Here is a 12,995-nt window from a genome sequence, read left to right as displayed (position 1 = left end):
ATGAGCCGAATCCGAGCACTCCTCGAGACAGGCCTGAGGGTTTTCAACCGCCCTTTCCTGCCCCAGGCCAGGACCCATCTGCGTTTCTCAATGCAATGTATGGAGTCTTTTCAAGGGCGTGGTACCCCTCTGGTGCACCTTCGGGTCCCATGGGTCCTCTAGATTTTACCTTAGGAGTTCCTCACTCCTATCCTTCGGCTCCATTTATGCCTTACATGCCGGCCCCGACGCCGCCGTGGCATTTTCCACCTCCACCGAAGCCATCGACGCCGATCCCGGCTTCGCCTGCTCCGAATCGGCCTCGAACACATCCCTCCGAGCCATCGAGTTCGATTCCGACGTCGATTCAGAATCTGTCGGAGCCGGTGGTGGATCCGGTGGCAAAGCGTGTCAAGATGAGATCCAGAAGAGAGGCTCAACGCCTTTTGGAAGAAAGGAGGTTTTTAGATTCACAATCTGACATTGAAGAAGGTGAATTGGATGAAGATGGTTTTGAGGAGTTGGCAGACGCAGGAAGCCTGGATTTCTCTCCAGAGTGGGAGTTACCCTCAGGCTCTAGTACACCTTCTAAGGATGTTCAACCCTACCATTTAATTATGAGGAAGGCTGCCGATCTCCTTAAATTAACTTTGCCTACTGCAGAATTCAAATCTAATATTTTGACTGAAGTATTGCATTCTCCAAGTTCAGTGGTGGAACCTCTTCTTCCTTTTAATGATGCTCTGACAGAGCCCATTTTAGAGGTATGGAAAAAACCTTTGTCGGCTCCTGCTGTCTCTAAAGGTGTAGCCAGAAGATACAGGGTTGCCCCTGAGGACCCTGCCTTTTTAACATCTCACCCTTCACCGGAAAGTTTGGTCATTCAGGCTGCATGTTCCAAAAAGAACGTTAGTGCTTTCCCTCAGGTTCCTTATGAGAAGGAGGCAAAGAAGCAGGATCAGGTGGCAAAGAAGATCTTCTCCTCTTCCAGTATGGCATTAAAGTCATCAAATGCCACTTGTTTGATGGGGAGGTATTTACACGCACTTATGGATTCTTTGCGTGTTCTTGTTCCAAAAGTTCCTGATGACAGCAAGAAGGACTTTGAGGAAGTCATCTCTGACGCTCAGGCGGCGGCTCGTCAGGTCATTCAGAGCGGCCTGGATACTGTAGACTCTGTGGCGCGCATTATGGGCACTGCTGTCGTTACTAGGAGGTCCGCCTGGTTGAAATCCTCTGACTTTTCGGCGGATGTTCAGGCAACATTGTTAGATCTTCCTTTCGATGGTTCTGGCCTCTTTGGGAAGAAGGCTGATGTGGCCCTTGAGAGGTTTAAGGATAGTAGAGTGACTGCCAAGTCTTTAGGTCTTCAAATGAGAGGTTCTTCGACTGGCAGAAGATTCAGGGGTTTTGGTCGCTCTTCCTTTCGGAATTTCCGGCAAGGCCAGCAGCAACAGCAACAACAACAGCAGCAGCAAAACTCCTTATATAGGACATATAGGGGAAAGCAGAGAGCACGTCCTCGTGGACGTCAGGCCTCTTCCTCCTCCACTTCCTCCAACCCTCCTGCCCCTGAGAAGCAGCCCTAGATCCGACATTCAGGATCATGTGGGTCCGGTTGGGGGCCGGCTTACCCATTTTCTACAGGATTGGGAATCGGTTACATCAGATCTTTGGGTTCTCAATCTTGTAGAAAATGGATATGCCCTTCCCTTTCGGGAATTCCCTCCCAATTTCCCTCCTTGCCAAGGGTATTGCTCCGAGGAACATCTGTCACTTCTGCAGGAGGAAGTGTTGACTCTGATAAGAAAGGGTGCGATAGAGGTGGTCCCAGAGCAGGAAAGGGGTCAGGGATGCTACTCCCGGTATTTCCTGATTCCGAAGAAGGATGGCAGACTTTGTCCAATCCTGGATCTCAGGATCTTGAATCTCTATCTGAGGCAGGAGAAATTCAAGATGCTCACCCTTGCTCAGGTTCTTCAGGCGCTGCAAGAAGAAGACTGGATGGTGTCGCTGGACTTGCAGGATGCTTACTTTCATGTCCCAATCCTGAAGTCGCACAGGAGGTATCTCCGTTTTACGGTGGGATCGCAGCACTACCAGTTTGCGGTCCTTCCGTTTGGTCTTACTACTGCGCCTCGAGTCTTCACCAAGGTGATGGCAGTGGTGGCGGTGCATCTCAGGAGATCAGGGATTCCAGTATTCCCTTATTTGGACGACTGGCTGATCAAGGCAGAGTCGTCAGAGAGAGTGCTCCATCATCTGCGAGAGACAACCCAGTTGTTGTACAGGTTGGGTTTTTCGATAAATGTGCCCAAGTCTCACCTGGTGCCCTCCCAGCGCAACCTGTTCATAGGTGCCGTACTGGACACAACCGTATGTCGTGCATTCCCTCCCCCTCAAAGGATTCGCGACATACGGGATATGATTCCTTTATTTTACAATGGAGCGGTCGTTCCAGTCCTGAAGGTCCTTCGCCTGCTCGGTCTGATGGCTTCATGCATTCTGTTGGTCAACCATGCATGCTGGCACATGAGGGCGCTCCATTGGTGCCTCCGCAGGCAGTGGTATCAGCACAACGGAGATCTCAGGGAGTCAGTGAGGATCTCCAGAGAAGCTGCAGCGGATCTGTCTTGGTGGGGCGTGGAAGGCAATCTGTCCCAAGGAAAGCCTTTTCAACTTCCCCCATCGGGAAGGGTTGCTTCATATCAACCTTCTAGAATTGCGGGCGATACGTTTGGCGCTCAAGGCCTTCCTCCCTTCCCTTCGCGGTCAGTCAGTTCAAGTCCTGACGGACAACACGACCGCGATGTGGTATGTCAACAAGCAGGGAGGTGTGGGGTCACAGTGTCTCTGCAGAGAGGCTCTGCGTCTCTGGTCCTGGGTTCAGGACCATCAGATTTGTCTGATGGCGAATCATCTGGCCGGAGTGTTAAACGTTCATGCAGACAGTCTCAGTCGACAGTTCTCTGCCGACCACGAGTGGAGACTTCACCCGGAGGTGGTTCACGACATCTTTCTTGTCACGTGGTGTGGGGAAAGGTCTGTTGATCCTTTGAAGGCCCATTTGTCTAATGTTCTCCAGTTTGCCCTTTCTCTGGCGCAGCAGGGTCTTGCGGTTGCCACGGTGAAGGGTTACCTGTCGGCGCTGTCGGCATTTCTCTGCTTGCCTGACCAGCCTTCTCTTTTTAAGTCTCCTGTGGTCTTAAGGTTTTTGAAGGGTCTCACTAATAGGTTCCCTCCTTCACTTTTTATTGTGCCTCAGTGGGATTTGAATCTTGTATTGACCTTTTTGATGGGTGCTCCCTTTGAGCCTCTCCATAAATGTCGCATGAGGCTTCTTACCCTTAAGACTGTCTTCCTGGTTGCAATAACCTCGGCAAGGAGGGTTAGTGAGCTTCAAGCGCTTAGTTCCAAGCCCCCATTCCTGTCCATTCATGCTGATCGAATGGTTCTTAGGACCAGGGCTGCTTTTCTGCCTAAGGTGGTAACTCCCTTTCACCTAGGACAGTCCATTACCCTTCCTACCTTCTATCCTCCCCCTCACCCTTCCAAGGAGGAAGAGAGACTGCACCGTCTGGACCCTAAGAGGGCGGTGTCCTTTTACTTGGACAGATCCAAGGACTTTCGCTTGGAAGACCAGCTCTTCGTTGGATTTGCTGGCTGCAAGAAAGGAAGAGCGGTCTATAAGAGAACTTTATCGAGATGGATCGTCCTCTGCATAAAGATCTGCTACTCTTTGGCCGGTAAGGAACCACCAGAGGGTATAAGGGCTCATTCTACAAGAGCTATGTCTTCATCCTCTGCATTGGCTAGAGGTGTACCTGTGGAGGACATTTGTAGGGCGGCAACTTGGTCTTCCCTCCACACTTTCACGAAGCATTACTGCTTGGATACCGAAGTGAGGAGGGACGGTCATTTTGCACGCTCTGTCCTTCAGGATATCCTGGTCTAGAAGAGTGGACACCCTCCCCCGGGAGTGAGGACTGCTGTGGGACTCTATTCACAAGGTGAGGAATCCACACGGCAGATGTATCTATCAGAAGAACAAGTTACTTACCTTCGGTAACGCTTTTTCTGGTAGATACTATATCTGCCTGTGGATTCCTCACTGACCCACCCGCCTCCCCATTGTCCACTCTTCTATGCCAGAGTTATTGTAATGTAATGTATATATATTTTGTTGTCAAGGAAATGTTCCAATTGCTTTCCTGCTTTTGCTTAACACTGTGTGTTTTGCCTTGATTATTGTGTACTATGTATACTTGTATATTTCTACTGTCATTGGTCCGTCCGTGTGCCTCGATGGCACGGAAAAAAGGGCGGAACTGATGTCATCACGCCGGCGTGGGCCTATTATAGGCGTCGGTGACGTCAGCGGAGTCGCGAGCGAGGTCGTGTCTCTATGACGTCAGTAGTCCACGTCGGCGCGAGGCTACGAAAAAAGAATTTCCAAATGTTGCTGACGCAAGGGGATATTCACAAAGTGAGGAATCCACAGGCAGATATAGTATCTACCAGAAAAAGCGTTACCGAAGGTAAGTAACTTGTTCTTCTAAATGTATCCTGGACCAGTCTGTATAGGGTGAGTTTTGGGTTTGCATCACACAAACGGAGAAATATGTTTTGTATCTGAATCCCAAGCTCAGTCAGAGTAGAGAACCCACAGTGGTGAATATCTCGAAAACTCCGTGAAAGCCACAAGGATGCATATTCTGGGAGCTCAGGCATGTGCCACCAGTGAAGAATTAAAATCATAAGTACACAATTTTTTATCTCAAAAGTCATAGATGAGGACTTTACTTTGCATAAGGATGACATTAAGCGTTTGAAGCTCCCTGTGATAGGTTTCACAACAGAAAGTTTTGTGATTGTTTTACTGGATGATCCAAAGTCACAAAAAGGATGTGGGAGGTGAGGGCGAAAGAGCACCCACTCAAACTTAGAAACAACATAAACTCCTCTGAGTCCACAAAATGCTGATAACGATAATATAATCAGAATCACATTAGTAATCATGACTTTCACTTACCCAATTCATCATCAATTTTAAATAAAGTATTACCAAAAGACCTAATGTCTAATAACGCAAAACATAATTTTCATCAATAGACGTCATTAGGCAAGGTCCCTGTTGTACACTACAAGTCCAAGAAGAACGCACAAATTCAATACATTTTTCAATTCTGCTGTTGGGCCAAATAACAGTGGTTGGTTAAAAACATCATCGCACATTTCTGTGGATCATTGCTGATACTTTTTTAACCTTTTCCATGCGGCACAGATTTACAACCCTGTGCTGGGCCCCAATGTTAATGGGTGTGGTCATGACGGAACGGTTCCGTCATGAGCACAGCTCAACCGATGCTCATGACGGAACCGTTCCGTCATGAGCATCGAAGGGGTTAAGGTGGGTGGGTAGAGATAAAGGGAGGTATGTTTGATTCTAGGAGTGGGAGCAGTAGAGGTAAAAGAGATAAGGGTGATTTAAGGATTCGGTGGGTAAAGCTAAGGGTGAATTTAGGGATCAGGGGCAGGTTAAGGTAAATGGAAGAAAGGTTGAATTTAGGGTTCAGGGGTGGGTAGAGGTAAAGTGAGATAAGGATGATTTTAGAGGTAACTCAACAAATACGTAAATGTGACACAGCAGGAAACGTTAATTCAAAAAACACATACGGTATGACAATAGTCTTAAATGAAGGGAGTTTGTTTACATCTTCATAATCAAGGAAAGTGTCAGGCAACCAAAATGTATGGTTCAGACATAAGTCACATGTACCAAAGTTTTGTTATTGCTTGTAGTTCCCATACAGCTCTTGGAAATACCAGGAAGAGAGAGCTTGAACTTGGATGGTTTCAAGTTGTTTTGCAAGCAAAAGCAGAAAAAGAAAAAAAGTACAACTAGAACACTAGTCAAGAAATCAATTGGTTCTTGATCCATGCTCCAGGGAAGAAAACAAACACATGAAAAAACAAAGCGAAGCAGACATTCGCTGACTAATGAACAGGAAATAAATAAGAGTTACAAAGAAGCCAACCAATGGTAACGGCTCAAATCCTCTTTTTAGATATATTTTTTTAAAGAAACAATAGATTGTTGCAAAGAACAGCACATCCGCTCTTTCAGGTAAGACCTAACTAGCGAGGATGACACAACTGCCCTGCTGGTGTTGTATGTATGATGGACAGTGCGGTTTCGTATATGTTGTCTGTCATCCATAATTCAGTTTTATTCACTCAGATTTATACTTACATTTAGTGAATTGTCTGCTAATATAATTAGCTCATGCCCCCATAACCCTTTCCTGTTAAGGTGACTGTGCATTGTCATGTGACATCACAAAACAAAAGAACATGTTATTATTGACTATGTATTTTCATGAAAGGTTCTAAGGGCATGTTGTGAAAGTCTATCGGTCCGAAAAACACTGCTTTTCTAATAATCTCGGTTTAATGCACTTGCTTTTACCGCCTTTTAATAATAGAGATAGACTATAAAGAAGTCTCAATTCATGGGATGTTACGCTATTCATTTGATCTGTACGCTATGTTTAGAATAAATTTGCGGCTCATGCCAAAATCTTTGCAAAACGTTGATGTTTTGTATTCTTTACGGACATGGATGTAACAAAATCCGTGTACTTTACTTTCTTACATATCTTCTTTCTGAAGATTGTACGGGGTGGTAACAGGCTGTGTGTGTATATAAAGCGCACAACACATTCAAACGGAGCTTCAGCTGAGGTCTGTAAGTGCAGCTGCAGTCACATTCCCATCACAGAGCCTGTGATCTGCTAGGCGGGGTGTTGGCGCCTCGGCGTTGTTCGTGGGATACCCTGAAAGGCCTCAAGATGCCGCCCCCGCGATTAATGCTGCCTTAAACATCTGATTAGATGTTATCTCTGGCCACCGTAATTCACCACCACACCAGCCCATCCATTACTAAGCAGTCTGTTCTAGTCGCTTACACTAGGCACCAGGTTCGGGCTACGGCGGTACCAGGAGAAGCCGTCACGTGCGATCATTCACCCCGTGTACTTTGATAAACATGACAAGTGGTACATAAACATCTGCCAATGATGCGAATTTTCCTTTGGACGTGGGAAGGTTTGCCAGAGCCCTCTTCACTACTGACCTGCAAGGCCTCCGTTTATAGAAGCAGACTCACCTTTGTCATAACATAGATTCATCAGTGAAAAACGTGCAGTTTTTAGAGAATACCATGGCAGGTGTGTACCTCTGTTATGAAAGAACACACTAAGTCAAGGCTGTCTTTGTCTTTAAGTGCCTTCAAAGTCACACAGTAAAGTTTGGAGCGTGTCTCCCCAGTGCAGGGGCTAGTCCAGTGTCTTCCTGCTGGTCTCCTTGTATGCAGTTGCAGAACTCAGTGATGGAGTCTAATGGTGTTTCCACTAGAGTATGCACAAGCATACACTACCAATTCATATTTCACATATTTATTACCTGAATGTACTTCATACACTTCTAGAAACGGGTATCTCCACTGCAGGAGAGCAATATCTTTTACAAAACTGGCTTCATTGTTTGGTACATTACTGTGAACACCTACAAATATTGGGTGTGGACAGTGACTTTGTGGTTCTGGTACACACCCTTATTCCTTTGATTCACTGGTAGCTCTGACTTATAACGGCAGTTTATGCATATGGTCTAGTCTGCGTTTGGTTCAGTGTTGTGTAAGTAGTTGCTAAACAATCAGCCTTTTAGTAGTGTTGCAAATTACAGCAGCACCCACCATAACACGAAAGACCAAAACGAAAAGAGAGGCTGCTTTAATTTAACTCTGATAGATCCACTTTCATATTTCGATGCTGTGAAATAAACATGGAAGGCACTTCTTGCCAAGTATGACTTCTTGTGTTGCTGGAGTTCTAACCATCCAAGCTCCCATCTCTCTCTACTTCCCAGAAGTGCCTGTATTTCAACGCGTTCCCAAAACTCGCAGGAGAGGCATAGGCATGCCCCCAAATATTCGCAGAAAGGAGATTTACGTTTCTAATTTCAATCTTTGAATATCTGGAGGAAGTGTTTTTACCTTGCCGTATTTTCAGCAAATGAGGAGAGTAGGAAGACCGCCCAGTAAGTTGAATGCATGTAGTGAGCACCAGGCCGCATGGACAGAAGGGGAGCCTAGGTAGATGGAACACCAGCCCGGTTGTTATTTCATACTTTTTCAAGCGACTAAATAGTATACAAGTTCAGGAAACTGCTTGCTTCAGTGGCGGCTTTCAGCGGGGAAGAGTGGTGAGCCAGCACAGGGACAATAATAAATTAAAAAAAAATTACCTGCCGCCTCGCCGCGTTGGTGCTCTTCTGCTCCTGATTACAGGCTCCCAGACTCCCCTGTGCCAATCCAGACTCTGCTCTCATGTTGCTAATACTATCACCCAGCATGAGAGCAGCACTGGTATTGGGCGGAGGAGCGGGTTGGTTTAGTGCTCCTAGAGGGTCTTGAGCCTGTGCCTGCTGTTCTCCATGCATTAGACTGGAGAAATCTAAGTGCGCATGACTGTTTGGCTGTCCTAAGACAGCCGGCCAAACCGCCATGCACACTTGCACTGCCCACCACCACTCCTCCTCCGTGCTGCTGTCAGAGAATGGCCCCACCCTCAAAACTAGGCTCCAGCATGAAAAATAAAATAATAAAACTGCTTTATTATCATTTTATTTTGCATGTTTTTATCGGCTGCCTGATGCAGTAGCACGACGCTCCTCTGCCATAACAGAGGAGCCGCCGCTGGCTGTCTTTAGCTGCACCTGATGTTCACAAATCGTTTGACTTTGGTGAATGACCGCTACTGTTCCAAGTTTAGTGAAATAGGGGTTTTGATATTTTCTTGTATTGCACGATAAGCTGCTCCACAAAGACCCATTGTAAACGTGGGTCAAATTAGTGTAAATCATGACTGCCTGAATTTTGAAGGTCTGTATCAACGAAACTTAACTTAAACAATTGATGTTAACTGCAGCAGGATTTGATGCTGGAAGGCGCCCCTCTCCTATCTATTTCATTGACTAAAATTAGTATTGTTCTGAAATTGTATTTATGTACAGATTGACTTATTGGTGCAGGGTTTTTAAATGACTAAACCTAAGTCCCTGATTTGAACCTTACATTATACAAGTGACAAGACCAAGGCCAACACGTGTTGTCTGTGTCTGGCTTGCAGACTTGTGGGTGATTTAGAGTTTGGTGATATCCACCAGGCCTCTGATTCCCGAGGGAAGTGCTAAATCCAGAGGGGAAGCCACTAGTAGAATTTACTGCACCACATTACACATATGCTGTTGGAAAGATTACTATTGGATTCTCCAAATTCAATACTTCATTTAGAAATCTTTCATCAGCGGTTTCTACATGAAGGTGGGGGAGAGTCGCCCCCCTCTGCTCGCTGCAGGTGTGGTGAACGTGAAAAATAAAATGTCAATTATTTCATTGCTATTTAAATTTTCACGCAGCCTGCGGCAAAGGAGAAATGGGGGCCTGCTCTCCTCTGTCGATTGGCAGCATAGAGGACTGGAGAAGCTAGCTGGACACTCCAAAGTACGCATGTCAGTTTGGCCGGCTCTCTTGCGCCTTCCAAAGTGACGTGCACTTTGCAGCTCTCCACCCAGCTGTCCAGTATGCAATGTTTCTACAACCTAAAAATTTTCTTTTAGCGAAACATTCTTGAAATCATTATGTTTGTCTGCCAAATAATATTATTAATACTATAGGAAATCATTGTGCAAGAAGGTGTTGCCCAAAGATCAGATTAGTGACCTCTGTTATGGTTAATGTGAATATCCATTGTAATATATTGATGATTAAACCGGTGCCCAATGAAGAACTAACCCTTCTGTCGTTTTATGTGTTGCCTTCCAGGGCTCCGCGTCTGTCCTTCAGCGCAGATCCGATGACGAAGAGTATGTTGAGGTTGGACGGCTCGGCCCATCAGATTATTTTGGTAAATTCATGATTTGCACCTTATTTCTGCAATGTAAGACATGTCTAGAAACAACGAGATCTTTTTCGCCCAGTGCAATCCACTTTCTTCTGACTCCTTTCATAGACTATATATATTCATCCCCGAGCTTAAAATACATCTGCACCGTCATTTCGAAGATAGGAAACCAGGACAGTATGCATTAAACTGTAGCATGACTCGTAAGCATCAAGTCAGTTTATGAGGCAAGTGTCATTTTAAGGATTTTGGGGCCCTGAGCAAGACATAACTTGGGATCCACTTTTAAGAAAAAACTCTGCATTTTATCACACTTTTTCTGCTAATTTAAGCCTGCATGATCTCTAACAAATTTGAATTATACTTTAACTTACAAAAATGGGGTCGCAAAGCTGAAATATGTCTTTCCAAGGGGCCCAAAACCATTAGGATTAGACTGGGTAGAGACAAAGAGGTAAGATAGGCAGAAAGAGTGTAGTGGTTGTGGTAAAGAAATAGAGGTGCGATCAGAGAAATATTACTTTCCCAGGGGGGCCTTTGAAGATGGGGGCACTGGGCAATGCCCACTTTGACATTGTCTTAAAACGTTTCTGCATGAGGCACTCTGGTGTGTCACAAACACTGCAGCACTTTCTGGGGCTTAGCTCAGGAGATGTGGACAGATTTTACATCCTCTTTTCTGTTTGTGAATATATCAATCTATGACAATTGCATTGTTACAATGTGTTTCTAAAATTGACCAATAACTACTGATAGGTAGCACATGAAAATACTAAATTAACAATAGTTTAATGTATTGTAGGTAGTTCATGTAGAACATGTACGCAGGAATTTATTGCATACTAAAAGACGCATATCATTGTGTGTTGGAAGTAATTGGAGTAGAAGACAACTTAAAGCCCTACTACTCTGCCATCATCTTAGTGTGCCATTATAAACTAGTTTTGATTTGACTTTTGTAAAATCCTCTAAAATGATAAAACTCTCTGCTGTGGTTTAGTCTAAGCTGTTGGCATTCTTGTCACGGCAACTCGCAATAGAGGAGCATTGGCAAAGCCAAAGGCTGTGACTGTTTTTAGGGAAACGTGAGTCTTCACTGATTGGCGAGTTTCTGTGCGGTAGTGTGGATGGGTGGAGGGATAAATGTTATAATGAGTCAATGGATGGATAAATGAGTAAGCGACTGGGTGCAAGGCTGTGTACAAGTTGAGTGAGTTCGTAGATAGCTGAGTGATTGAATAAACAAGCCCATGTATGGATGGATTGATGAACTGGTGAGTGTATGAATGGATTAATCAGTGTGCACATGGATAGAAGGAGACGGGTTACAATTATTCTAAATGCGGAGGCTTCAATCCGCAGTAGTGACGGTGTTATAAAAATGGCAAGTAGTACCAAATAAAGCTGGGCACTGTCATGCTAAGAATAGCTACAACATATATAAAGATTTGCCAACATTATGCCAGGTCAAGCACCGCACCAAGTGTGTGCAACATTGTTTAGAGTGCCTACAGGACGTCAGGAATTGCTACAGTAATGAATTATTACCAATATGCATGTTCATATTTACACCACCCCTCAGTAACCTTTAATGCTAGTTCACCCTCATTTATTCTAAGTGCAAGTTTAAATGTACCCTGTCGGTCAGTAATCATAAGTGTATATTTAGAGTTACATTATTCATTTTAGCCCTCAGAAATGTTCTGCTTCAGGGCAGGTTTGCATCATCTTTTAGTGCATGTGGCTTAGTGAGCACATCTTCACCATCACTTATTCATCCAGGCATGATCAGATTTGCGCCATCAATTAGTAATCATTAGACCATGTTGAGATTGTCATTCTAACCCACGTATTCTCAGTTTAAACTTGCATGATCACTCAGTAGCACTGCCTTATTACATTTGCAAACATATGAACAAAAATATACAACTTGCTATTATTTGTAAATGGCACAGTGTTTACGCTGACGGCGCTACACCCCTCATACTGCCCCAACAATGATTTAGTTATCTGCTCCTTCCTCCTTATGCTTCAGGCTTCACAAGGGTGTAGTTCCCCAGGTCATTTGCTGGTTCGCCCCATGAAGTAAGCAAAAAAGGGTGCAGTGCGCAGGGGCCCTATTATGCATAAGGTGTACACCCTGGTCTGCTCCATAGTGAACCTGTAAATCGGAACGTTGGGCAGAGATTTGGTTAGTGCGCCCTATTACAGATAAAGTACTACCCCTAGGGCAGGTGCAAACTCTTAGCTGTGGGCAGCCCATTAGCGAAAACTGGACCAACTGTTGAAGCAACCAGTATGTCTTTTCTTTGCAGGTGGCATTGTGGCCTACCTTTCAAAGGGGAATGAGACCCCCTGTGGGTGAGTGTAGTGAGTTATTGCACCAGCCTTCAGGAGTGTTTTTAATGGGGCCCTTGGACCTCCTTTGCAGGGCGCACTCAAAGTGGGACACAGCGACTGTGCACCACCTCTTTGTGGCACACCGGCCACACAGTCCGCGCGCGGCCTAAAAGGTCCTTTGCCTCTGTGGCGTACAGGCCTGTTGCGTCCCTGGGGCACTCACTGTAATGTCGCCCACAGGTCGGTAGTAGAAGTCCTTCCGAAGTCAGCAGAAAGAGTGCATTACCACAGATTAATAATACAGGTCCCTCTGCCGTCAGCAAAAAGGGTGCAGTACACGGTTATTAGATGTCCCTCAAAAGTCAGCAGAAGAGTGCACTACCGTATTTGGTTGCCAGATGCCCTCTGATCTCAGATGTCTCCCCTGCCTCATAGCAGGGAAAATAACAATGTTATTTCTTTGTGTCTGCCATATAGTAAAAATATGCTGCAAGAACCCACTCCGTGTGGTCAGTGCCTTCACAAACAAAGATTGAATAAACAACTAAGCAGTGCTTGTATGTGAAGAAACAGGCTGTGAAGCTAACACAGCCTAGAATGACTGGTAGAAGGAGCAGGGGGCTCCAGAGGAAGGAATACTGAGTAGGTTGGACCGGTAGTTTAGGCAGATGTTGCCTTCTGGGTTGTGCTTCACATCGCTTGCATAAGCAT

At 45.4% G+C, this 12,995-nt stretch overlaps 1 protein-coding gene across 2 annotated transcripts in view; it reads left to right on the top strand.

Annotated features, from left to right (window-relative positions):
* The window catches only part of PRKAR1B (protein kinase cAMP-dependent type I regulatory subunit beta), a 561,069-nt gene that overhangs the window by 527,878 nt on the left and 20,196 nt on the right, over positions 1 to 12,995 (top strand). For both annotated transcript variants that reach the window (XM_078664907.1, XM_078664906.1), the window contains one exon: positions 9,866 to 9,947. In XM_078664907.1, coding sequence (XP_078521033.1) covers positions 9,866 to 9,947 — 82 coding nt within the window. The remainder of the gene's footprint in view (positions 1 to 9,865; positions 9,948 to 12,995) is intronic.

This window comes from Lissotriton helveticus, chromosome 10, assembly GCF_964261635.1.
Source record: "Lissotriton helveticus chromosome 10, aLisHel1.1, whole genome shotgun sequence".
In the NCBI taxonomy this organism is placed as follows: domain Eukaryota; kingdom Metazoa; phylum Chordata; class Amphibia; order Caudata; family Salamandridae; genus Lissotriton; species Lissotriton helveticus.
This window is presented reverse-complemented; position numbering and strand designations above follow the sequence as displayed.